This window comes from Engystomops pustulosus, chromosome 3, assembly GCF_040894005.1.
Source record: "Engystomops pustulosus chromosome 3, aEngPut4.maternal, whole genome shotgun sequence".
Classification (NCBI taxonomy): Eukaryota; Metazoa; Chordata; class Amphibia; order Anura; family Leptodactylidae; genus Engystomops; species Engystomops pustulosus.
Genome location: NC_092413.1, coordinates 162,224,831 through 162,251,603, shown reverse-complemented (window position 1 = coordinate 162,251,603; position 26,773 = coordinate 162,224,831). Strand labels below are relative to the sequence as shown.

Here is a 26,773-nt window from a genome sequence, read left to right as displayed (position 1 = left end):
GAAGTATAAAAGTTGAGGTAGGCTGAACCAGCTCATTATGATCGATTCAGACATAAATCTATTATTTACTGGCACTGTGACTGTGCTGATCTTCTTATATGTGTTATCCATGGCCTCCTTCCTAAAATCAACTTTTAAAATTAAGCCAATGAGGCAGAGGGGCTCTAACATAGCTCCTCCATGCTTTACTTTTTCAAGAAGTGCTGATGGAGCAGGGGGAGGATGAGGCAGTGTAACAGAATGTGAAGCTAAAGCATGGAGGGGCTCTGCATTATTTTAAGAGTTGATGTTAGAAGGCCATGTATAACAAATATAAGAAGATTGCCAGAATCTATAAGTACCATAAGTGCTTACCATGCTTAATTTTGATTGTAGATTTACTATAAAGAGGTAGCCAACTGTTTTTGACAAGAGACTCACTGCATGCAAATTTTTTTTCCCCATACATACTCTTACTCTTCTTACTGGATATATTATACCTGCTTCTTACTGGCACACATACCAATAATGACCTGCTTAGTGGCCCAGGCAGTATAATGTTTGTCTTTTTGTAGTCCCTTACTGTTAATGGCCCCTTTCTGCATTCCCCTTTTATAAATCCTCCTGTACTGCAGCTCTCTTATTAAATGTTATTATTTACAGATTTCTGTTTCCTCCAGCCTAGGATAGCCCGATTACTATTTGGTTCCGAATCTATACTAATCTGACAATAGAAAGCTGAAAATATTGACAGTGATTGTCCAGAAACAGACAAAAATCTTATTGTCCCCAATGTGCATAGCGATATCCAGATGTATGTTTTATTTTGAAAGTAACTACTTTACAAAGATCCCACAACGGATAGGCACAACTTCCCATAATGTGATATAGCGTAGTCATTGATCCACTAATGTAAGTGCAATATTTAATGCATTAATAATAATTTGGTGTCATACAACCAAAGGCTTTCTAGCCAATGTTAGGCCCAGTTTACATCTCCGTCATCAACTTATTTGCATCAGTTATTTTGAGCGAAATCCATGAGTATTCGAACACACAGAAGAGGTACAATTTTTTTAGTTATAGCCCATCTCTGTGTCATGGAAAGATTTACACCTGTTCGGTGTGTTTGACCACTCCTGGTTTGGCTCACAATAACTGATGCATATAACTGAAGACCTAACAGACAAGTGCACACAACCGTTTTTACTGGCTGTAAACCATCGACTTCTGTTATGCACGGTCAAGTCGGTGTGGCATGCACACCATGTGTCACCGCACTGTGACCAAGCCCGGTGGCTGCACCACATATTATAGAGCAGGTCCTATTCCTGCCCAGATTTTTGGTGTGGCTGCTCAGGTCCTATGAAGAGGGGAGGGGTGAGGGGCGTTTGTGGCCCGTTTTAAGCTCACGGTCGTCTGCAGAGGAATAAACAGTAATAGGAAGAGTGTACATAATGAGTTCTGCAGGCCCTTCATTCGAAGTATTGCATTTAACCCCTTCCCGACGCGCGCCGTACTAGTACGGCGCGCGCCGGGTCCCGGTGCATGGAGAGGGCTCGCGGGCCGAGCCCTCTCCATAGCCGGTAAGTCTTTGCTGCATATTGCTGCCGGCGGCTTCAAAGAGATGGCGCCGCATGGGCGCCGCCATCTTGTCGTGGATCGCTGCTCCCCGATGACGTCACGGGGAGTGGCGATCCGTCGCCATGGTAACCTCGGGTGTTCCGAACACCCGAGGCTACTTCGTTTTAACCCATGCATTACAATGTGCTAATTGCACATTGTAATGCATGGGGAGTAAAATCCACATATACTGCCATACTGTAGTATGGCAGTATATGATAGGATCGATCAGACTACCTAGGGTTAGAGTACCCTAGGGAGTCTGAAAAATAGTAAAAGTAAAAATAAAAAAAAGTTTAAAAAAAAAAAAACTATAATAAAAAAAACCTAAAAATTCAAATCACCCCCCTTTCCCTAGAACTGATATAAAAATAAATAAACAGTAAAAATCATAAACACATTAGGTATCGCCGCGTCCGAAAATGCCCGATCTATCAAAATATGATAATGTTTTTTCACTATGTTTAACCCCGTAACGGAAAATAGCGTCCAAAAGCGAAAATGGCATTTTTTGGCCATTTTGAAAAATATAAAAAAATTTATAAAAAGTGATGAAAAGGTCGCACAGTCCCAAAAATTATAGTAATGAAAACGGCATCAAAATTCGCAAAAAATGACACTATCCACAGATCCGTACACCAAAGTATGAAAAAGTTATTGGCCCCAGAAGATGGCAAAATTTAAAAAAAATATTTTGTACAGGAGGTTTTAATTTTTTTAAATGTATGAAAACATTATAAAACCTATACAAATTTGGTATCCACGTGATCGTACCGACCCAAAGAATAAAGTAGACATGTCATTTGGGACGCAGAGTGAAAGCTGTAAAATCCAAGCCCACAAGAAAACGTCACAAATGTGGTTTTTCACCATTTTCACTGCATTTGGAATTTTTTTCCCGCTTCCCATTACACGCCATAGAATATTAAATACCGTCACTATGACGTGCAATTTGTTACGCAGAAAATAAGCCATAACACAGCTCTTTATGTGGAAAAATAAAAAAGTTATAGATTTTTGAAGTTGGTGAGTGAAAAATGGAAGTGAAAAAACTAAAAAAGGCCAAGTCGTTAAGGGGTTAATCGTTACCTGTGAGCTTTAATAATTCTCTGTGCAATGGTGTCCCCAATTTTGTTGAACACAAGTTTACTGTCACAGCAGCTGATAAAGAACTGATTCTGGAATAGAAAGAATATAGTGTTTTATAGCGAATGCGCAGAATTACTGTGACATTATTAATCATACATCACTTTTATCCACCACGCCTTTGCCTCTACATTATAACTACATTACTAGCTATTGTGAGAAAACTATTTTGTACTTTTGAACTACCGTAATTCTTAGGAAGGGTAAATAATGTATAATATAAAGAGGGCTGCCTTGTAGAATACAGTTATCACTGGAAATGATAGGAGAAAGGTAGGAAATGCTCCATTTTTTGCAGTGGGCATTTTTGAAGCTAAATGTCCGTAGAGAACAATCTGCTGAATAACACCATAAACATTGGTTGCTTAATAAAACAAGTTATACAAGGAGCAAAGTCTGCACACCTCAATGTAGATGTAGTGCTTGCTGTTCTCAATCACATGCACATACGCATTGTGGATGGACTCTTCATGGTACTTGATCCCAGCTGACCAGTCCGCTGCAGAACGGAGGACCTAAGAGGAAAACACAGCAGGGTTAGATTAAAAACATGCAGAGAAACAATAGAAAATATAATACATTTCCTGACAAGGCATGTCCTCATAACATTTCCTTCAGAACAATGAAGAACATCTAAAACCATTGCTCTTCATAGTTAACATGCTGCCCACCGATTTGGAGATTCCTCATATATTATCTAGGGAACTATTGTGATTAGTGCCTCCCACCAATCTTGTCTGCAAATGGTTGCTACAATTTTTTATCTGACATGAACTGTAAAATACTTCTAGCAAACAAGACAAAACAGAGCAGCTGCCCTTGAGCTAGACAACGAAATACCATGACATAGTATGCTATCTTGCTCTATGGGATTTATATCACTTTTGAGCTATGGGGCCATACTTTTCTGGTCACTGACTCATCCACCAACAACTTCAGCTGTGAATTATGTGGATTTTTTTCTGTTTTATAAAAAAAAAAAATAACAAATAAAAAAATAACAAAATGGAGCGATGTATCTATCAAATGGCACACACCGTCAGCACTGGGCAGATGCACTTAGTGATGATATCAAATATAATAAAAACTCCTGAATAAGACTCATGGAATTGATGAAAATGTGAACAGTGCCTTACTTACATTTAGAAAACCTACTTGTATCTCCCAGATATAAAACATGCCTGCTACAATGTACATTATGAATTAACTTTTTAAATATTTCTATATGACGCCCTTGTATGGATTAGACCCAGTTCACACCTGCATTTGGAACTCTGATCTATTCTGCCTCTGAAACAATAACGAAAATGTAACAGTTCTGTTAAAATGGCGATTGATTTCGAATAACAGAAATGGTGCACAAAAACACCATTGTATTCAAAGGACATTTTAACGGATCTGCTAGAGTTCTGTTTATATAGTTTTAGTTAAAGGGGTTGTCCGATTTCTGGAAAAAAAAACTAAAGGTGGCCGGGAGAGGGCTGCTTAAAAAAAAATAAAGTCCTACTTACCTTCCGGTGCCCTCCGGTATCCAGCACTGCTGTCACTCCGGTCCGGGCGCCATGTAAACAAACATGGCCACCGGAGCAGCACAGCACCGGAGCAGCCGTGGCTGGGCACGCCTACCCGTCCCTATTATGTATGGGGGCCGGAAGGTTGTCGGGTCCGGCCGGAAGCTGAGTCCTGCGCTGCTCCGGCAGCCATGTTTGTTTACATAGCGCCCGGATACCACAGCGCTGGATACCGGAGGGCACCGGAAGGTAAGTAGGACTTTATTTTTTTAAGCAGCCCTCTCCCGGTCACCTTTAGTTTTTTTTCCAGAACTCGGACAACCCCTTTAAAAAACAAAACTATGTATTGGCTCACCCATTTCTCATGATGGTCCTTAGCATGTGCAATGGATACCACATACTCTCGAGTATAAGCTGAGTTTTTCAGCACAAAAAATGGGCTGAAAAACCCAAACTCAGCTTACACTCAAGTAAAAAAAAAGAAAAAAAGAAAGTCTCATCTTCCTGATCCGCCTGCAGGTCTTCTCTTCTTTGGTCTGGCACACACAGTGGGCATGAGAAAGGTGAGTATTGACTTTTTTTTAAATTGGGCAAAGTGAGGCTGGCTTTTTATCTATAGGGGCAACTTGGGCCTGGCTGGCTATCTATACGGGCAGGAGTCTGGCTAGCTATATACTGGGGGCATGCTGTCTGGCTATATATACTGGGGCAGGGGGCTGGCTGTATACTAGGGGGGAAGGGGACTGACTAGCTATATATTGGCTGTTACCAATGGATTTGCCACCCTAGGCTTATGCTAGAGTCAATAGGTTTTCCCAGCTTTTTTGTGGTACAATTAGAGGTCTTGGCTTATATTCAGGTTGGCTTATACTCCAGTATACACGGCAAGGCGCATGCAATTCGGCGGTCAAAAATAAATAATCCAGCACCAGCCTTCAGTGTTGATTGCATAAAAGAAAAAAAAAACACAATAAAATCATCAGTCTTACCACCAGTTCCCCAAAAAAACCTACTCTAAGACTGATGATTTTATTGTTTTTTTTGTGCAACAAATAAAGAACAGCCACGTGAGACAGGTTTTACTGACGCAATGGTGAAGGCTGAATGCAAATGTGAACTGGGCCCAACGTATATAACTTACAAATTTGTGTCCATGAGAAGTCTGTAGACAATACACACAACTAACCACCAGGGGGAGCTGTGATAATAGACATGTAGACATAAAGTACAACTTTGAAAAGAATTCCACAACTCCAAAGCATTTAGCTTCTCGACACATTACTGAGGATGGCATTTCGCTGGTACAAGTGAAATACTTGAGGAAGTGTGAAATACTATCAGCGCCTTGTTCCTCACCCATCTGGTCTCATCATAGCACTTTCAGAGCACATCTATTATTCTATGCTCTCAATCTCACTGACACAAATGAAAACCCCAAGTGGAAAGGCTTATTACAGCTGCCCGTAAAGGGGTATTCTCATCTAGGTATTGACATTCAATTTAATTCATCTGCCATATACATATATTAATTCAATTGGATGTTAAAAAAAAGGTACATGTAAATATAATTTCCCTTAAAGGGAACATACCACCACATATCTACATGTAAATGGAAGATCGGGTGGTAGGTACATCTATAGGACATGAGTATAGCCCTTTTAAGGGCTAATCCTCACGTCCCCACAATCTTTTGATGACTTTTATTTGGCTAATGTGTACATTTTCTAAAGTAGTTACTGGGGCATGGAGTAGCCAAAGCTGAGGTTACGCAGCGTGGCTACTCCACGCCCCAGTAGCCTCTTTGTTCCTCCTACCAGAAATCTTTGGCGCGCAGCTCCTCGTAGCTGTGCATCCTCGACCGAGAAACCTGCTGTCTGTGCATGCGCAGTGGCTGTGGCTTAGGAGCATTGACTGCGCAGCCGCAGGCCTGCTGTTCTGCGCATGCATAAACAGATATGTATATATCTGTTTACACTGTCTACCCCTCCGCTCGTGCCTGGCACTTCCCTTCTCCCTCCTCTTGATGTATCCGAAAGTTCAAGCACACAGTGGTAGGGGGAAGTGCTTGCACACTGCAACAACCTGTGAATTTTTGGGAGGAAGCCATGCATAACAAATATTAGAAGATTACCAAAGTCACAGTGTCTAAATCAAGTGTCCCTGGTTTATCGATGCTGAATTTTGATGGTAGATTTCCTTTAAGGAGTTTAAAGACAAAAGGCATCTTCATGCAATTTTGATTCAAAGTGTAAAATTTTATAAAAAAAAAAGCATGAAAATTTACTTTAATGGTAAAAAAATATGCTTCAAACTGAAAATAATTAGTTTCACACCTCCTAAATGTAATAGATGAACATGTGTAGCATTCATAGATACCTCACAGTCATATGTTCACATGAATATATCATCACTAAAACGGAAATAAAAATAAATCTGCTTTTCAGCTAGAAATATAGCGATAAAACTGATTAAAAAGTAAACCTTTATTTTTTTTTTTAAAATACAGACGACTTGGTGATTGCATTTGTCACTTCCTGTCACTTTAACAGTTATAGCTATAAAGGTGCCACCCTGTGAGGTGGCAGGGAAAGGATTTTTGGGCTTTTGTGCTCCCAGCAGGGGCTTTACTCAATACTTTACTTTATTCAATATTACATGGCCCTATAACTGATTCACATTAGCCCTGGCTGCATCCAGACATGGAAGGATAACTTTACACTTGTTCCTTCTTCATGATATAAAATATAATGTTATAAATAATTTATATGATGAAATACACCGGACACATAAAGGAAGTAAAGTATGGGTGGGTGAGGCTGCGCAGCACGGTTGGTGAACCCAGCCCCATCTTCAGACATGACGTTATATTGGTATTGCTCACAGGGTGAGTTTCACTTTTCCACAACCTCTGTAGCATAGAAGACAAAATTTGAATATAATATTTTCCAGCATACTGCATAAAACAGGAGCACTAGTCATCGCACTGCCATTTCCTCTTTCCGCCTCCTTCATCTGTCTCCCAGCACAGTTCTTCTCTATGGAGGAGACACCCACTGATCTAAGGAGAGGGCCAATGTCTGTAAAACATCTCTCAGAGCTGGGCGGCTGCCCAGAACAGCCTCTCACTGCAACTTCTCAGTCATCAGCCGCACTGCTTTTATTAACACTTGTTACCTTTAAAATCGCCCATTCTGGGTAAAAAAGTAAAGTAGCCATTTAATAAGAGATTGCCCTAACCTTGAGAAATGAAGCACAGCGCCTACATACAGAGGAGCGCACTCGGATCGATATATATAAAAGTAAATGACAAGTTGGATAATACTTAGAATGGGGACATCAGTATAATGTCTAGTACAAACTTCACCCCCTATAGTTGTCAATTCCAATATTATATACTACGCCCTGTATTTAAATGAAGTATTACAACAATAGTTACTCATATACTAGAGAGACTTTGTGGTTAGTTGTGTTGGGCTGTACACAGCAACATAACTTCACACCTGGCTAATTCAGCAAGTGAATGGCACATACTGCACATCACTGCCAGACACAAAGTAAGGATCAGATCACTACATACAAGTATATACTGGTGGATGCAGACGGACTCTTGGAGGATGACTTTGATCTGTGGTGTTGCTATATAATGGGTCTGATAACGAATACTGACCCATAACTCACAAGTGAATATCCACAGACCAGATAATGTGATGCTGCGTCGTTTGGAAGTAAATGCCACCTCTGAGAATGTATTTGTGATGGGAGTTTTGTGGTTAATCCTGTGCTGGTTGGACTATTTGCAAACTGTACTGATGTAGCAGAAAGACATGAAGAATTGTGACTTCAAGACCTGTACACTAGGCATGACCACACCTTAAAGGGGTATTCCCACGAAGACAAGTTTCTTAAATGTAACAAAATAAAACAAACATTCTCTAATTCACTGTTATTAACAAAAATACAGCATTTCACAGATATAATTCCAACCTGGCTCTATCAGTCCTGCTGTACACAATTTTGGTTGCCCCTAGACACGACCCTGTAACTTCTGACTTAGAGAGAAGAGCAAGATGTCTTCCCTGACCCTGATGCTGAGCTGAGCTTTTCTCTGCACCCTGCTCACTGCAGTGGCCCCCGCCCAGAGGTCGCACTAACAGTTTTCAGAAGGGTAATAATACTCCTCTCACCATTTTTGAGGAGTATTTTCAGCCACGGGGAATATGAAACTTTCAGTAATACAAATATATAACTGCTAGCTGTATATAGTGTTAATAGACGTCTATATATAAGAAAATCATTACAGCCCCTGTTTTTTGTGCTTAAGTTGCAACTTGATACAATTATAGTAATATTACACCATGTATTTAAAAAGTTGTGTACAACCTCTTCATTGTCTCCTCAGACATTTCAACCTACAGAGACGGCAGTGGCTGATGCCGGCTCCAGACCCTCCACAGAGCAAGTTAGGGCTGACGCCAACCCCAGATCCGCGAGAGCGGGCAGTGGCTTATGCTGGCCTCAGAACCCCCACAGCGTGGGCTGGGGCTGACGCCTGCTCCTGACTCCCAACAGAGCATGGCTAGAGCTAATGCCTGCCTCAGACTCCCGCAGCACAGACTAGGACTAACAACTACATTTTTTATTTTTTTTTACTGATAGATAGGAATTATATCTGAAATGCTGTATTTTTTATTAATAACAGTAAATTAGAGAATGTGTTATTTTGTTATCCTGAGTATATTTAAGAATATTGTCTTTCTGGGAATACCGTATATATACTCGAGTATAAGCTGACCAGAGAACCCCTAATTTTAACACACAAAAAAAAAAAATTTAAAAATTTACTCGAGTATAAGCCGAGGATGGGAAATGCATTGCTCACAGCCTTCCCAGTATATAGCCTGCCAGCCCCCTGTAGTGTATAACCTGCCAGCCCCCTGTAGTGTATAGCCTGCCAGCCCCCTGTAGTGTATAGCCTGCCAGCCCCCTGTAGTGTATAGCCTGCCAGCCCCCTGTAGTGTATAGCCTGCCAGCCCCCTGTAGTGTATAGCCTGCCAGCCCCCTGTAGTGTATAACCTTCCAGCCCCCTGTAGTGTATAACCTCCCAGCCCCTTGTAGTATATAGACTGCCAGCCCCCTGTAGTATATAGCCTGCCAGTCCCCTGTAGTATATAGCCTGCCAGCCCCCTGTAGTATATAGCCTGCCAGCCCCCTGTAGTATATAGCCTGCCAGCCCCCTGTAGTATATAGCCTGCCAGCCCCCTGTAGTATATAGCCTGCCAGCCCCCTGCAGTATATAGCCTGCCAGCCCCCTGCAGTATATAGCCTGCCAGCCCCCTGTAGTATATAGCCTGCCAGCCCCCTGTAGTATATAGCCTGCCAGCCCCCTGTCAGACCCTAGTATATAGCCTGCAGCCCCTGCCAACAATATAATGGCGTCCCCATGACGTCAGCTCCTCGCTGACATTGTAGTGTATACTGATGCCTGTGCACACAGTAGAACCTCAGCCAGCGGCTAACGCCAGGATCCCTGCGACAGACGGCGCAGGGACATGGACCCGATTCTGGAGCATCGCTGTATAGAAGAGGACCTGTCGGGGGGAAGGGGGTCATCAAAACGTGAGTACACTTTTTCTTTTTTTCTTTTTTTTGTGCTGAAAAACTCGGCTTATACTCGAGCATATACGGTAACCCTTTAAATATGTATATACAGACAGCTTTTGGTTTATCACACACACCACACATACCTGTGCCTGGGCATGGATGGATCCTGGAACCTGATAAGGCAACTCCTTGGCTGTTTTGTGAGATTTGGGTAGCAGGAAAGGGTAGGACAGGGAACGGTACTTGGGCTTCATGATCTGAAACAGAAGATAAAAGAAATTATTACACTTTTCAAAGAAAAGATTTTAAATGTTAATACAAGTTTGTGATCTCAGTGTCACACAATCATTATTATTTATTTATTGGGCACCAATTATTCCATGGAGCTGCACATTCAAAAAGGGATCACAGACTATTGCATTATGTGTAGAATGCTTTTGGCTGATTAAAACTTATATAAGGAGAGGACAGGTTATAGACGGCTTTGTAAGTCATGGTTAACATTTTAAACTGATTTTTCTGTGTAATGGGTAACCAGTGGAGAGACTAGCAGAGGCTGATGGGAAGTGAGGAGACGAGGAGATGGATTAGCCGGGCAGGATAAAGTTCAGGATACATAGTAGGCATGTTAGAGAATTAGTTGGGAGACCACAGAGACCAAGTGGGAGAGGATTGAGATATGAACTTGCAATTTTGTGGACTCAGGTTAGGAGAGGCAGCAGATGAGAGAGAGGTTCTTGAGGTGGAGGCAGCAGGTTGTAGTGAGGACTTGGATGTGGGGCTTGAAGCAAAGAGCAGAAGAATGTTCCAAGGCAGTGGACTTTTGTGATCAATGGGTCTGGTGGGAAGGAAACTTTATGTGGAGGAAAGATAAAAAGTTCTTTTTTGTTTTGTTTCTTTTCCTGACATGGCTGACGGACTCAGTGGAGCTAGCAAAGAGGATGTCTGGGTCAGAGATATAAATCTTACACTGAGTGATCTAGGTACAGCACTATAGAGAAAGTTGGCACTATATGAAAAATGGAAACAACAATAATCATTTGTACAGTTATACACTTGTAAATGACAAACCTTAGTGAAATTCCAGCGCTGAATAAAGTGTCTTGCCACATCACGTGCAGCATGGCCATGTACAACTGAGGAAATGTCATGCCAGGGCATTCTGGGCGTCTGATATCTGTCAATGAAATCTGGAGACAGATGGGAGTTCATATAAGATAAATTGTAGTTTGGTATAAAAAAACTATTAAACACTATTAACATACAACATCTAAACTATCTAGATGGTATATTTATAATCCCACACGATAATTGCTCCTAACATTTGCATTCCTTCCTCCTCTACACATACTTATATCTAATTCCTGTTCAGAGGAGTAATAAGAAAAGATGATCCAGGGAATATAAGTATTTACTAAATAAACATGTGAATGGAAATCTAAGGACTGTGACAGGACAGGTTCTCTAACAAAATACAGTCATGCCTGGCCATCTCCAAGGGCTCCGAATCTTACCGTCAAAGGGTTTATCCAGCTGTACCCAGTCTTTGAAGACAAAGTTGCAGTAATCTTTCCCATGCCAGAAACGCGTTTCACCGAGAAGTTCTCCCACACCCGTCTGTAAACTGCGAACAGATCCTCTGTCTGGAGAAGCATTGAAATAGAAAAAAAGTGTCAGCAATACTTGTTGTGAAAGATATTCAGTGATGGAAAATGCACCAGCGAGAAGGCAGCTAGTTAAGCTGTTAATGTTTCAAACATAAAGAGACATGATTACCCACTAACAAATACGTAACACAGCTTTAATCTTTCCTGTAGCCGCTAAGTGGTCAGGTAATATTACGTGGCAGCACAATGCGACTAAAACATCCATAACACACAAACTTTCTTTTATATCTATGGATACTGTATACTCTTGTACGCTTCGAGAGTTTATGCACATGATGGAGTTATATCTTCTCTGCACTGGATTCTTTGCGGGAAGGGAATTTATCAGGACTTGTATGCCAGTGTATTGTCCTGAAATAATCACACTTACTTGTGCACCGCCTGTAATTGTGATTATTTCTCTATTCCCTGCATATATACTCCAAGTGGGCATGTAGAGACGTGAATGGTGGGCGTGGCCGGTGTTGCAGTGGGCCCTGCGTCTGTGCACTAGCTATGGTCTGCAAACATTCAGGCCTGAAAGATCACAGGCTATAGCGCATGGCCTGGAATAGAACTGTCAGCTGGCTTCCTGATGTATTTGGCGGTGGGAACTTCATCATAAACTGGCGTAATTGGCCCTGCTGTATGATAAATGTCCTCCTTTCTTCCATGCCATCTTTGCATCCGGTTTGCATAATATGATTGGCCAAAAAAAACCCAACAAAAAACAACAATTGAGGTAACAATTGATAGCACATGGATGGCATTAATGTGTCGTCGCTTTTTGTAGACCCACAGATAGCAAAGGGATGAGATACACGCTTGTCTGAATAAGCCCTCAAAGAGTATCGGTTTAGGGGAGCACTACATAAACATATGTCTATTTGATCAGTAAATAATTGGTAGAATGTGCTCTTAAAACATACTAAAACTAAGGTAATAGTGTCTCTTTATTAAAACATTTGCAAATAGTCTGTGGGTATTACAACAGAATTGCCCATCTCATATGAAGAGAAGAAATCACGGGTTAATATTCAATTTCTCCTAAAGAGAAAGCTAACAAGTTATGCAATCATAAGATAAAAATCTTACACCAACACCAGAATAATAAAGCAAAACATATGAAAAGCGCCGACACGATAGCTGAACTCCTCTTTATAAGCCAGAGCCATCACCATAAAGACTTTGGACTGTACATGACAGTTATCCCAAAGTAAACAGCACAATGCAAAATTATCTGGGATGATGTTCCAGAAAACATATTGCATCATTCCAGGCCAGTCCTCAAAGCTGGAAAAAACTGAGGATTCTTGTGGATCCATTTAATAGTTGTGTTAATTTACTTTACTGTTTGGTCACACGGATCCCTACTCTGCAAGAAATGTGCCCAACTTCTAACCATCCTACAAAACTAACCAGTCCCTAATCCATTGCTTATACCAAAAACCACTCCTTCCACATTACTAGGGGCTCTCAGCAACGCTTTCCTGACTCATGTGATGATTTGTCACTATCATATCAGTTAAGCCATCACTACGCCCTTTGCTTTTGCAGAACAACCCTTACTCAACAACATAAAAGCTATAAAATGGAACGGCCTAGTTTCTTAAAGGACACTCATCTCATATTTTCCCCTATTTTCACAACAAAACTCCTCAAAAGTGTAAAGTAACTAGCCAGATCAGCTTTTCTTTTAGCTTCTTATTACCTTTTTTTTTTTTTTTTTACAAAATAAAGGCTTTGAAAATTATGCAAATCGATCTGAGGGGTCCTGAACTCCATAGGTGCTAATGAAGTATGGAGTCCCTCGGGCTCTTTGCATCAATTTAAAGACTTTTTTCTCTTAAAAATCACGGCATAAGAAGTTTAAAGAAAAGTAGATCCTGCCGGAGGGGGCGCACATCAATGTCAGTTTGCTTGGTTTACAATCCTTGATTCTGGGGGTAGATGTACTTTAATATGTAAAGGCAAACAATGTTTAGTGATCTATGACTTATACAAAAAATATGTTACTCAAGGATTTTGAAATTTAAATTACACAGTGTGGCTTCTGTATATGTCCCCTCACTCTGCAATGTAAAGGGCCTAATAGGTTAGAAGTATAGGTCCTGTACCTAGTTATGGAGGGGTGTCCTAAAGAGCAGGAATGTTTTACTATATAGCATGTGTTTTATATTCCTAAATCTACCCAAGAAATAACATCACATGGCTGGATGAAGCCGCTCATAGAAAATGCTATGTAATTTAAGCAGCTGGAAAAGTGTCAGAACTCAGAAGCCATCTATTAGTAGAAATAAAGTAGCCATTTAGTTACATAGAACAATGCAGGAGTAAGTAAGCACCGGACCCCTATACACCACTGCCACATATTCCACTCACTCACCAGTCCTATACTGAGTGATCTTTCGCACAGAACCACTCAGGGGATGAAACAATCTCCGATGTGATTTTATACCATGGAATAATCTTTGCTGACTACTGTGAGAATCAGTAACGCCTGTAGAAAGGGAGATGCTGCTTTACCACAATTTACCACATATGAGTCAGTACCGAACCACGCTGTAGGTGTAAGTGGGACATCTAACCTCAGGGGACATAATGAGCTTGTTACACCACTAAATCAAGGGGATGTTTGTATTATAACATTTCCATTTGCAGGGAATCTTGTATCACGAGAAGCAGCAATAGTGAAAAGTGAATGAGACAGGGCAATCATCAAATCCTTTGTGGCGTAAATGTTTCCCAGTAAATTATTTTAGAGAAGCGAAATAATATCTACACTTAAAAGCTCTAAAATGCTTGGGCTCATAGCACCACAGAAATAAATTGAACGGTTACTAAAATGTTATAGGAGACCAGCCAAAGGAAAAATCTGAAAAAATTTAAGTGGACATTTAAAATGTAAAAACTGTACTGGGTATCACTTTCTATAGAAGGCCAGCCTTGGCCATTTGACTTGCCATGTCTCTCCAGTTATAAGAGAGAGTAGCCCTGCTCCGGTTCACAGCTCGTTGTGCCTTTAGAATCGTTATCTTGACATATTACCAGGGATGCTTAATGACCTGGACACATTGCTTCTGGTAGGAAATAATAGAGTACATACGTGATTGGCTGTCTATGCTGCTGACACTATCCGCATGCTGGAGGTTGTGCTTGTGGAGCTGTTTATAAAGGCTGAACTTGGCAAACTTTTTGGATTTCCCAAGGCCACGTATCTTTGAACTATCTACCACTTCTTCTCCTTTTTTGTCCTGAACTTGAAAGGTTGTTTTCCGGTTGGACTTGTCTTCACCGTTCAGAGCCTGCATGGACCCTGACAAAGCCTAAAAGAAATAGTCTATTAAGGATGTTTAAAACCAATGTACAGTAGGTAACATTGTCATATAGCAGTGGTGGCAAACCTATGGCACGGTTTACCAGACAGGACTCAAAGAACCTTCCTGCAATTCCAGGCAATATAAGAGATGCTGGTTGCAGCGCTATGTAAAAGCATCATGTCCTTAGCTGCTTGGGAATCCAGGAAGAGTGTGAAGGTGTGGACAATCTCTGGAGGTCCTCCTGCTTGCCACACGATTCTATTTGTACTGTGGGATCCTGGAGAGAAGCTACAATGATTGTCTCAATTTGTCCTCCTTTTAACTGTATTGATGTTGTAAAAGAATAAGCTAAATTGCGGTGTTAGCATTTTGCAATTAAATTTGTGGCTTTTCATTGTAATTTGGGCACTTGGTCTCTAAAAGGTTTGCCATCACTGTCATATAGGATCATGGTAAACTCTTCCAGCATTCAGATTTATGGGAGGATAAGGTTACAGGAAATGTAAAGGAGGAGTTTACTTTACCGTGTTGATGCCAGTGGTGGACTGCGCTGCTACGATTCTCTTGACACTCCCCACGTCTGTTAACCTATGCTCATCATCATCCCATCGTCCATAAGCAAGATCAATTCCTCCAACAAAAGCCACAGACTGATCAATAACTACTATCTTTTCATGGTGTGCCCACAAGTACACAGAGGATGACATATGATCTGGATGTCTCATCACCTGAATAAAAAAGGATCAACCATCAAACACACATGAGAAAAGTGTACATATTGTATGTACATCTATGATAAATCTGCTTACTATTTCTATACAAGTTCACTGTATAGAAGGGCCCTAACTTCTATTATTCCATATAACTGTTGCCATTCTGTAATGTATTTATTATATTTGTATATGTCCCCTATAATTTGTAAAGCTCTGCGCAATATGATGCCTCCATATAAATAAACATTAATTTTATTAACTTAGATAAAACCAATCAGCATTACTGAACACATTAGGGTGCTGCTACCCTGTGTTATTAGGTTATCTGCACATGTTACACATTACCTACGAATTTGATGTCCAGCACATAATACAACAGTATTGATGCCAATCCCATACACACAATGCAGAAACATGCAGTACTTTATGTGGGAACTGCTCACACCTTGTAGTTTTTTTCAGAGTACATTTTGTTTGTATAGGATTTCTGGCTGAGGAGGCATTTTAGTTGCGTTTGAACTTGTATGCAATGTTTGCTTATAACTACTGTGATTCTGAGCTGTTAGATGGTAGCTACATGCACAAATTAATACTATAGTGTTAAAAAAAAGTGTAAAAGGACAGATCACAGAAAAATTATTTTCAAGCATTCCAAGTGTAACAACCCTGCCAACGCATGGGATGGGTAGGTGTTGCGTAAATGTCCTTCTTCATGCCAGTAGCTACCTGGTGAGATTGATCACCTCACTAGGAGGTCTGCAACATGGAAAACTTGCCATTGCCTGTTAATGCAAGAGTTAATATGTGAAATTTTATGAACCAATGATATCCTTTGTACTATTGTGAAGCAAGCTGGAAGCGGATTGGGGAGTGTTGCCACCTCACTAGGTGGGTGGGAGCACCAGGTCCTGCAAAGTCAATAGATTTCAGAAGCAGAAGAGAGTACAGCACCTGTCTGTGCTGCACAAGCCAGAGTCATACTACCAGGAAGCAGAGGTGTCTCTGGCCAGCTGCCTGACACGTTGGTTAAGTCAGGAGACTAAACCCCAGAGCAGAGGTCCACTGCCCGGGCTCGATCTACCAGCCCAGCCTAAAGCTATGGACATGCAGTAAGCAACCCTTCCTGCACACCAGCTATCTCCAGTCAGCTTTTCAGCCTGCTAATTCTGCTGCTGATGTTTGGCCATTGCATTGCTTTTCCACTTGAATCTTGGAGTGCTGCCTTGCTGAAGTATTTAAGTACTTATCTACCTATCTATCCATCTAGCTATATATCAATCAATCTACCATATCTCTTCTACTTGATAAATAGATTAGAGATAAAGTAGAAGAGAAATAAAAGATTGATTGATAGATAGATAGATAATAGATAGTTAGGTAGATAAATAGATAGACAAAAAGCTAGGTAAATAAATGGTTAGATTATCTCTTCTACTTTTCTACTTCATCTCTCTAATCTATTTATCATCTACCTTGATTATATATATATATATATATATATATATATATATTCTACTTTACATTTATGCACCTATAAATCTAAATCCGTCATCTATCTATAAATCTATATCATCTTATTTATCTATCATATTTATCTTCTATCATCGGTATCGGGCTGGTACAAGGGTGAGTGGAGAGCTGGTGCGATGTGGACTATCATCTGTCCATCTCCTATAAAATTCTTCTACAGTCCCATATTACAGATACTTACCATACTACTGTTTGTAATCTACAAAGTGTTATTATTGTGCAGGGATAAAGGAAGCCTCTAACTGATTGTGACTGTTCACTAGATGTACAAAATAATCCGCCCCGACTATGCCATAGCATATTCAATGATTATGCAGCTGAATATTGGGGCCAACACTACAACCACGCGTGGGCCGGCGGAGGACATTATTGCCTGCACACTTTCTAAAAACCTGCGAACATTCAATCCTGAATCTTTGAAGGTTTTTACTCAAAACCATGCACAGCCAATACAGTGCACCGGCATAATTTTTGTGCTGAAAAAGCCACACTCGGCTTATACCCAAGTATATATAAACCCTCCGGCGCTGACCACTGGAGTCATGATCATGATCCCGGTCATGCAAGCAGATGCACATCTATGCGATCTGCTGGTGCACAAACAATGATGCGGCAGTGTCACCACCTGCTGACGTCATAGTTTGTGCACCAGCAGATCGCATAGATTCCGAAGAGGTGCCGCAGGGAGAAGAGGATGGCATGGGTGATCTGCTGAACATTTTAGTATTGGGGGTGATCTGCTGAACATTTTGGAAATGTGGGGGGCTCCGCTGGACATTTTATTAATGGGGTGCTCCACTAAACATTTTGGTAATGTGGGGGGCTCTGCTAGACATTTTAGTAATGGGGGCGCACTGCTGGACATTTTAGCAATGGGGGCACTCTGTTGAACATTTTAGTAATGGGGGCGCATTGCAGGACATTTTAGCAATGGGGGCACTCTGTAGAACATTTTAGTAATGGGGGCGCATTGCAGGACATTTTAGCAATGGGGGCACTCTGTTGAACATTTTAGTAATGGGTGCGCATTGCAGGACATTTTAATAATGGGGGCACTCTGTTGGAAATTTTAGTAATAGGGGCACACTGCTGGACATTTTATTAATTGGAGGGGCTGCTTTGGACATCTTATAAGCCCACCCTAGGCTTCTACTAGTGTAAATACTTTTTCCAATTTTTTGTGGTAAAATTAAGGGCCTCGGCTTATACTCAGGTCGGCTTATACTTGAGTATATACGGTACATCATCCAGGTCTACGCCTAGACGGAGTGCAATAACCACAACTGGTTTTGTTTCAGTAAACCAATGTAAACAGAAAAATCCACAAGAATTCTGAGTGTGTCTATGATTGGTGTGGCGTACAGTGAAGAAAATGCTATTGTACAAATGGGAACAATGCTTGATGCTTCTTGGAACTATCTGCTACCAATTACTATTACAAAAGAAATAACCATACCTCCATACCTTCCTGGAAATCATGGAATGAAATTACTGGGGTTTCCAGTACCAAAAATTGAATATCAAAATGGCACAATGTGTCCAAAAGAGATATTATATTTGGATAAGAGCACTTTTATACAGATTGATCTACCTTAATATTAGGATGTATCCGCATGAGAGTTCTTTTGCTGTACTCGCTGTTTATCCCCAGTGCCAGTTCAACTTCCTTATACAACATGACAAAGATCTTGACACCTTGTTGCTGCAGAAGAAAAGCAGAAGTTATCCACAACTGTGTGTAAGAATAGGCAAAAAAAATCCCAAGAAGGACACAGCTATTCTGGAAGTTAAAAAATTAAGGTAATCTGCACAATAAAAACTCCCTACATATTGGTCTAAAAGTTCCCCACAACTTTGGGAGTCTTATATTTCATTTTTTACAAACTACACATTGTGCAGATTTGAAAAAAACAAAGCTCTCAAGATAAAGATCTTGGGGACAAGGTCTTTTAGGACTTGCTTAGGGAGTATCGTGCTCTGTGAGGGGGATATCCAAGTTCCAGTCACTTTTCAAATTTAATTAAAACTGTAAATGTCTAGACCTTAAAGGGGTATTTTCATCTGACATTTACATACATTTCTTCAAATGAATGTAGCCCTGTTGTCTCTCAGAAACGTGATTGTTGTCCTTGGACACGACCACTGCTGCTGGGGAGATTGCACACTGAAACAAATAATTTTTCAATATGAAATGACTTGGCGTTACTGCATGTCTCAGAGTCATCCAGTGGTACTGAATGCTGAATCTAGGTATCTAAACAGGGCTCAATAGTGCATGCCAGACCAGCGATGCCATAGTGCTGAGGTGGTCATATCTAAAATGACTACATTTATAGGAAATTATCTTCAAACAGGTACATTATTTTTATTAGTATGTAGTTGAACAAATGTATGTATAAAGCATATTAATTAAATTAAAATGTGAATGCCAAGATGAGCATACCCCTTTAAGCTTTTGTACCACAACTATGACTTAACCCCTACCCACATGATAGGGATAAGATTTGGGAGCCACGAGACTGGTGCTAAGGCATGAATATGATGCTTTGTTAATCTCTATGGGTTTTTGTACAGTAGTCATCTGGGAGGACCATTTGTGTAGTCAAGATTTTCCTTCTGTAATCATGTCCATTTTGTTTTTTTTAAATCGGAAGATCTCTAAAAATATTGTCCAAGTGCCCAGTTGTAATCCCTGTGTAATGCTGACATCCTGCAGCAATTCCAGGACGTCTGCCCCTGGCCTAAAGCAGGAATAATCCGCAGTGAAAAATCCTAATGACAGGTTTCATTTGAAAACAATATGGAGTTACTCACTGCTTTCCTCTTTAGTACACAATCCAGCCTCCATCGGTTTCCCTCCACAACCGGTCGCTTTAGGAATATTTCTGGACTTAGCCTTAAAAGAAAAAAACATTTGCAAATATTATCTCTTTAAACTATATAGGGCACAATTCTTAAACCCCTTAGATCTCAAAACCCAAAAATCATGGTAGTCATTAAGGTTCCTTATTGATACTAAATTTAACACCAAGATACAAAAAACATACAAGCAGTTAACTCAATAATGTATGCCTCCAATGAAATTACTGTATATACTTAGGTCAGACAAACATCAGACCAAGCAAGGTGTAAATATAACTATTTCAAGACAACAGAGCATTGTATAAACTTACAAAATAAAAAGCCAGGGCAAACACAAGATTACTACTTCCCAACATTATTGAATTCACTGCTTTTATGTTCTTAAGTATTGGTTTTAAACTTGAAAGCAATAAGCTGAATGGGACGATCCCCGATCCGGACTGTCCAACGATGATGCACTCTGCCGCGATCAACGTAGATTGTGTGCCCCCGATATCCTGCATGTGTCACTTCCCCACTCAGGTCTGCCGGAGTTCCCCATCTTCTTCACGTTGTATGTAAGTGCATGTCTTGGGACAATTTAAAAGTTAAATCCCACGCTTAGTCTGAATCAGTTGGATCATGGTACGGCCCACCCCCCGATTTGTGTTGCATGCGCCCAAATCCGATTGCGTGCAACACAAAACCCTTTTAAATGTGACGCAAATCGTAAATCGTCGAAATTCCCGCCGAAAGTGTGGTCCGCGGACCCTTAGTAAATGAGCACCAATATTTTAAGGACCTTAGTGATTTTGGATTTTGCTATAATGTTTGGTAGTTGAAGGTTCACGTTAGAAATTTTGGGGGACACATTGTGTTCAGCCATTGCCGTGGTTTCGCAGGTGATATGTAGAGGGACTAACGCACTGATGCTGGATTTCTGGCGACTGAGCACACAATGACTATATACAGCATCTTGTTAAAAAAAAAAGGATTTGCCTTTATGTCTTGCTTTGGTTATGGCTGGACTGAAAATGAGTCATTGGGAACCTTGTAACACACATCTAGCACAGACTGTACAAATGCCAAGGCTGCCCTGGTGCGTTCACAGCCCTGGGAAAGTGCTGGTAAGAATGTGCAGCTCACAAAGTTATTCTATCTAAACACTACAGCATTCCCTTTCCTAAGAAACTGTCTAGGTCCAAGATGCTGGAAAGCATAAAATACATCCAGACAAATAATCCTTGTCTGTGTTCTCATTTTCTATTCAAAACAATATATTTTACAGAGAAGCTTTATTCTAGTCAATGAATGACTAGTGCACAGTAGAAGAAAATTCTGATTATAGATCTGTTTAATACCAACTGGATCATAATGATGTAAGCAAATACGATGTTCACTTCTGCATATGGGACTTTACTGTGAAACAAGTTTGATAGTTATTCTTTCTTTCTAAGAATATATTGAAGAACGCAGTTTAAGTATTTGACAATACAAAACTGTGATGTTGCCAGCTAATGGCAGTAGCCCTCCTCCTCCCTCTGGCTCCCTACATTCTTTAGCATTGCCTGGTAACTGTCAAGTGTGGGCCCACATACCAACTAGCTTTGGTGTCCTTTAACCCAAGTTAGCCAATCAATCACTCTACACCCTGGGTTATTTAAGACCACTTACCCTTCAAGAAGGTGACTGAATCCATTCTGACCTATCGCAATATCTGCCTCGATTAAGCTCTGCCCACCCTTTCCTCAATATGGTTTTAGTCCTTGTCTGTCCGAATAAATTAGCCCTCAATAATTTAAGCCTAACCCTGAATACCAGCTGTCAGACTAGTAGGGAGTAAGGAGCAAGCTACAGCCGACACCTCTAACAGCAGAAAGGAGTGGACATGCTGAAATCCAACATGTCTGATTCTTCTATTTCGACCTTTGATATCAGCTTGGGAATGTCAGGACACCCCTTTACACCTAAGTTCAGTGAGTTTAGCAAACAAACAATCTTATATGTATGGCTACCTTGAGACTAGGTGACTCATAACTATATAGACATATATTCCTCATTACAACTAACAAGTCTGAGACAAGGTAATACCAACCACCAATCTGTTATGAAAATTTCTTCCTTAGCCGCTTCCATTGCATCAGCCACATCATTAAAATATCCTTTGGCATTGACATACCTAAAACAGACAAAATGTATCACCATGTGACAAAAAGATTAACATGTAATAAGGAGCTTTGAATGACTGCCCTGTAATGGCATTACCGTGTGACTTTGTAATAATAACAGAGGCCATTTCATTTCTTGCTATTAGGCAAATGTTGTAATAAAAAGGCAAATTGCAGGAATGTTTTGCTGAAATGAGCTGCTACTAGTCATGTGATTTACATATGAGTAACTATTTGCTGTGCATACAGGACATTCCAGTAAAACTTCTAGCAATGATAGGAAAACCTGGTTAGTTACCACAGAACAAAGAATTGAGAACAGGTCTCTTCCTGTTCTCAAGGTTGTTGGGTGCCCACCTTCTCCAAAGTGGTCACTTATCCATAAAATCTTTCACCTTTAAAAAACTTCAAGGTGGCTTCTCTTAAAAAATGCCCAAAGAAATTGTAATAATACAACATGAGAACCAATACTTATCTGTAAAGGTTGTACCTCAGCCTTCAACAAATTACTTACTGTGTTCTTATACCTAAGTGAGTGCTAGCAAGATATTCACCGTAGATTCACCGTACAAAGCAGATAAAAAGGGAATGACATCCAAATGAATGGAAAACAACATGGTGGTCACAGATGTTGCTGTGAGATTAATAAGTGAGGAAAGGACAGAGGAGGTGCTGGTTTCTGAATGCAAGGGATCTGGTGTCTCGAAAGTGAAACGGGGCGTCATGGCCTAGGATGGGCCAATGATTACACAGTATGTGGTGCACAATTGTGGATCCTGAATGCAGGCATTTCTGCTGAGGTGTTCCTCTTAAGGGCCTTCTCTTCTCCCATTTGCAATGCACTGACGATTCAAAGCCATGGGGAGCACCTTAACCATAATCTGAAGTGTACCATTGTTGTGTTTTACGTTCCTTCCAGATACATTACTTTGGCAGGAATAAAAATCACATTTCAACCTGGTTCCGATATGTTGGCATTCCAAATAGAAATTCTGTAGGACATTGCGACTTCTGCTGGGGTTGAGCAGTTTCCCACTTCTCATTAGAAACATGCCACACACAGGATGGCGTTACCAACCACTATGTTGAAATTCAGGTGCCACAGTTTTTTAGACCACTCTATATTACAAAGTTTCTTGTATTTCTTTTTTTTTTTTAATACTGATTTATAAGTTTTTTTAAAAGGTGACCAATTAAACCTCCCAATGAGTTGGCATTCCCTACTGGTCTAAGTTTACTTGGCTTCAGTACTGACATCCCATATAACCACATGACTGCTATATTACTGGCCTTAAAGGGCACCTACCACCACAAATCTACCTATAAAGGTAGATTGGGTGGTAGGTGGATCAATGGGACGTGAGGATAGCCCTTTTTTGCGCGGTCACTGCTCCGAAACAGGCGCGGGCCTGCTCTTCTGCGCATGCGCAGACGGCAGGATCGCCGGACGAGGGCGCGCAGCTACGCGGAGCTGCGCGCCGAAGATGGATGAGTAGGAGGGGTAAAGTGGCTACCGGGGCGTGGAGTAGCCGCCTCATGTAACCTCAGATGCGGCTACTCCACGCCCCAGTAGCCGCATAAGTAAATTTGAATATATGTGGAATAAAAGTTATCAAAAAAGTGAGGGGACGTGAGGATTAGCCCTTAAAAGGGCTATCCTCACGTCCCATTGATCCACCTACCACCCAATCTACCTTTATAGGTAGATTTGTGGTGGTAGGTTTCCTTTAAAGGGAACCTGTCATCAGAAACTGGCCTAATAAACTACTACCAGTTTGTTGTCCAGCAGCTTTACACCTTACATATCATGTTTTTGCATAGCCCAGCATGATTCAATCACCCAGAAAATCAGCTTTTGAAGAGAAATGTAAATTGGTAGCATAAAGTGCCTCTGAACATCCCCTCCCATGACTTCCATCATGCACCAGACTTCAGGAGATCTGGTTAGCCATGTCTCTGGGTGCAGGACAATCAATTACAGTGAAGGGGTGTTCTGAGACAAGGAAAGCTTGAATTCAGTATTAAACTCTCCACCTCCCTGACTTTATACAACAAATTTACACTCACTTCACAGTTGATTTTCTGGATGATGCCAGACAACATACTGGTAGTGGTTTATTAGGAATATTTCTGCTGACAGGTTCCCTTTAATAGTCTTGTGCTGTACACCACTACAGCCTTTGATTAGTTAAATCAATTACCTGTGTAAAAGACAAGTGTAAGCACCTACCTTTCTTCAATAAAAAGTTTTGAAATACATTTGTTCTACTGTTACTGTTACCCAAAAATCTAAATATATTTTTCTATGATAAGTGGCCTGGCAGGCCATCAAATCTAATGATCTTATTTAACAGCACATATATTATATCACAGGCATGACACATACCATTTGCAGAGAGTGTTTTCTTGGACTGCTGCAAATGACCCAAATCTGTGTTCCGTCAGGAAATTTGTCCCATGCTTTCTAACAAATTCTTCAATAGCCTGACCCCACCACCGGGCATGTCTGTAGCTGTTACACTTCAGAATTAAAGACCTGCAAAGTAAAAAGGAAAAGTATTGCATATTATGGAGAAAGTCACTGATGGGGAGTGCATAAATGTAGAGGTGGTGCCAACTTCTTTGATCATCCCAGAAAAATACCTGTATGGTATACAGTATCCAAAGTGGAGATCTAGGTTCTATAAAGATATATTGTTTACCATTCAGATATATCAGTTAAGAACTCCACCTTTGTACAATAATACGAAAAAAGGCACACAAAACACAACAAAGGTAGTCAGTACTCCTGGAAAGGTTGTTTATTCACCCAAAATGCACGTCCAATGTTTTAGCCCCTCAATGTAACTATTTTAACGCTTGCTAATATATACTTATATATTCCTTTCTTTACATTGGTGGATTTGGTGTGGTATTTAGAGATTTGTTGCTTATAGGATGATAATGCGCTGGTACCAGTGTCATATGAGGGCGAGGGGAATATCAGAAACACTCACCTATTAGCAGACTCGAAGTAGAATTAAAAATGTTGTTTAGAAAGGAACTGCTGTTACCAAACTATTAAAATGTGTAGCCGAAGACATGAAATCCAATTTTATTCACACAACGCATCAAAATAAAGACAATTTCTTATATTGTTCTAGTTCTTATGAAGAAGCCAGTTACATTTTTCTGATAACAAGTTGACAAACTTAAATTGAGTTTCCCATTATAGAGTATGTGTCTTTGGCATTTGGCAGCACTTCTGCAATAGTGATCCGCTTATTTACAACATTTGTTTCTCATACCAGTGCTCGGCTATCTTTGGAAGTCCCAAAGAGATTGCTGTGTAAAACATTGCAAAAATATATTACTGACTCACTTCACAGCAGATGTGGATGACAACCAGGACATTGACATTGGGGCCCTATCCTTTGGGACAATCCTGTTTGTTTATTTATTGGAACTACCATGTAACGTACTCTGCAAAGTGAGAAAGAGTAGGCCAATGTCTTCACAAAATGCTTTGTTACCTGCATACAGTAAATAATAGAGCACGAGGAGCTGAAAAGATTGCTAATGATATTAAATGCAGTGTAACTGATGGAATACATTTAGTGTAACTTAAAACTTATTTGTTTATATATGTTTTTTCTGAGATTTGAAACTGTCAGGGGGCAGTGTGACTGACAGGCCTCCAAGTGTGATCACGTCAATCACCACCTGAAGGCGCGGTCACGCATTGCCTTTTGGTTGCATTTTCATTGCGTTTTGAAACCCATTCCTATAGCCGAGGAGAGGTTTCACATTCCTGTTAACATTTCCATATACAAAACGCAATGTAAACACACAAGTTAACACATTGTTAACACATGTCGTAAAACGCATGTGTTAATGCGATATTAACACATGCATTTACATTGCTTTTAACAGTTAAGTAATTATGTTAATTATGGTAATTAGACAAATCGCCTATCCTCAGCTGTAGGAATGCGTTTTGAACGCAATGAAAAGGCAACCAAATCACAACACGTGACCGCTGCCTTACACTCATCTAGAGTTTCTTAGTCTAAGGAAAGAAGAGATATAAAATAAATTACAAGTTCTCCAGAATCTTTTCTGGAATCTCAATTTATTGTGCTCTTTAACCTGCAGGTAGGATACGATGTACAAACAATGATCATTCTGCTCTATAACATGCTGCTTGCTTAGGGTCAGACAGTAGGTGTTCTCCTTAAGGACAGATTGCCAATTAAGGCCACCTTAAAGGCGTGTGGAGACTTAAAGCCATAGATGCTCCACTAGGGAATTGTGTGAAGAATGCAAATAAGTTTTCCAAGGTGTTAAATGGAAAGCAATGCCTCCTTTTGCTACCTTGAAAGGCAGCCCCTTAACACCAAGTATGACCTACAAGAAGTCTAAAAACATGATGTGGGATTAAGCCAAACCAGTATATCTATTCCATAAGGAAAAGACTCCAAACTGTAGACAGCACTGTTTCGACCTGGTTGGGTCTCCTCAGTACAGTGTAGGGAACTGATTTGGCTATGTGAGAGGCTACTGAGGTAGCAAAAGGAGGTATTGTTTTCCATTTAACACCTTGGAAAACTTATTTGCATGCTGCTTGCTTGTAAGACATAAGTATAATGAGTTACTCAGTGTAGCAATGGTGTGGCTGTGTTAGCTGGTGCACCTTATTACTTCCTACCTGCACAC

The 26,773-nt window shown here is 40.6% G+C and overlaps 1 protein-coding gene across 3 annotated transcripts in view; it reads right to left on the bottom strand.

The window, feature by feature from the left end:
- PLD1 (phospholipase D1) overlaps nucleotides 1–26,773 on the bottom strand; it is a 169,348-nt gene that overhangs the window by 23,746 nt on the left and 118,829 nt on the right. For 2 of the 3 annotated variants that reach the window (XM_072142797.1, XM_072142796.1), the window contains 12 exons: nucleotides 24,465–24,614; nucleotides 22,006–22,089; nucleotides 19,884–19,965; nucleotides 18,661–18,771; nucleotides 15,351–15,554; nucleotides 14,613–14,832; nucleotides 13,893–14,006; nucleotides 11,375–11,503; nucleotides 10,932–11,050; nucleotides 10,004–10,117; nucleotides 3,153–3,263; nucleotides 2,692–2,780 (listed from right to left, as the gene is read on the bottom strand). In XM_072142797.1, the coding sequence (XP_071998898.1) occupies nucleotides 2,692–2,780; nucleotides 3,153–3,263; nucleotides 10,004–10,117; nucleotides 10,932–11,050; nucleotides 11,375–11,503; nucleotides 13,893–14,006; nucleotides 14,613–14,832; nucleotides 15,351–15,554; nucleotides 18,661–18,771; nucleotides 19,884–19,965; nucleotides 22,006–22,089; nucleotides 24,465–24,614 (1,527 nt within the window). The remainder of the gene's footprint in view (nucleotides 1–2,691; nucleotides 2,781–3,152; nucleotides 3,264–10,003; nucleotides 10,118–10,931; nucleotides 11,051–11,374; nucleotides 11,504–13,892; nucleotides 14,007–14,612; nucleotides 14,833–15,350; nucleotides 15,555–18,660; nucleotides 18,772–19,883; nucleotides 19,966–22,005; nucleotides 22,090–24,464; nucleotides 24,615–26,773) is intronic. The other variant, XM_072142799.1, reaches the window with a different exon arrangement.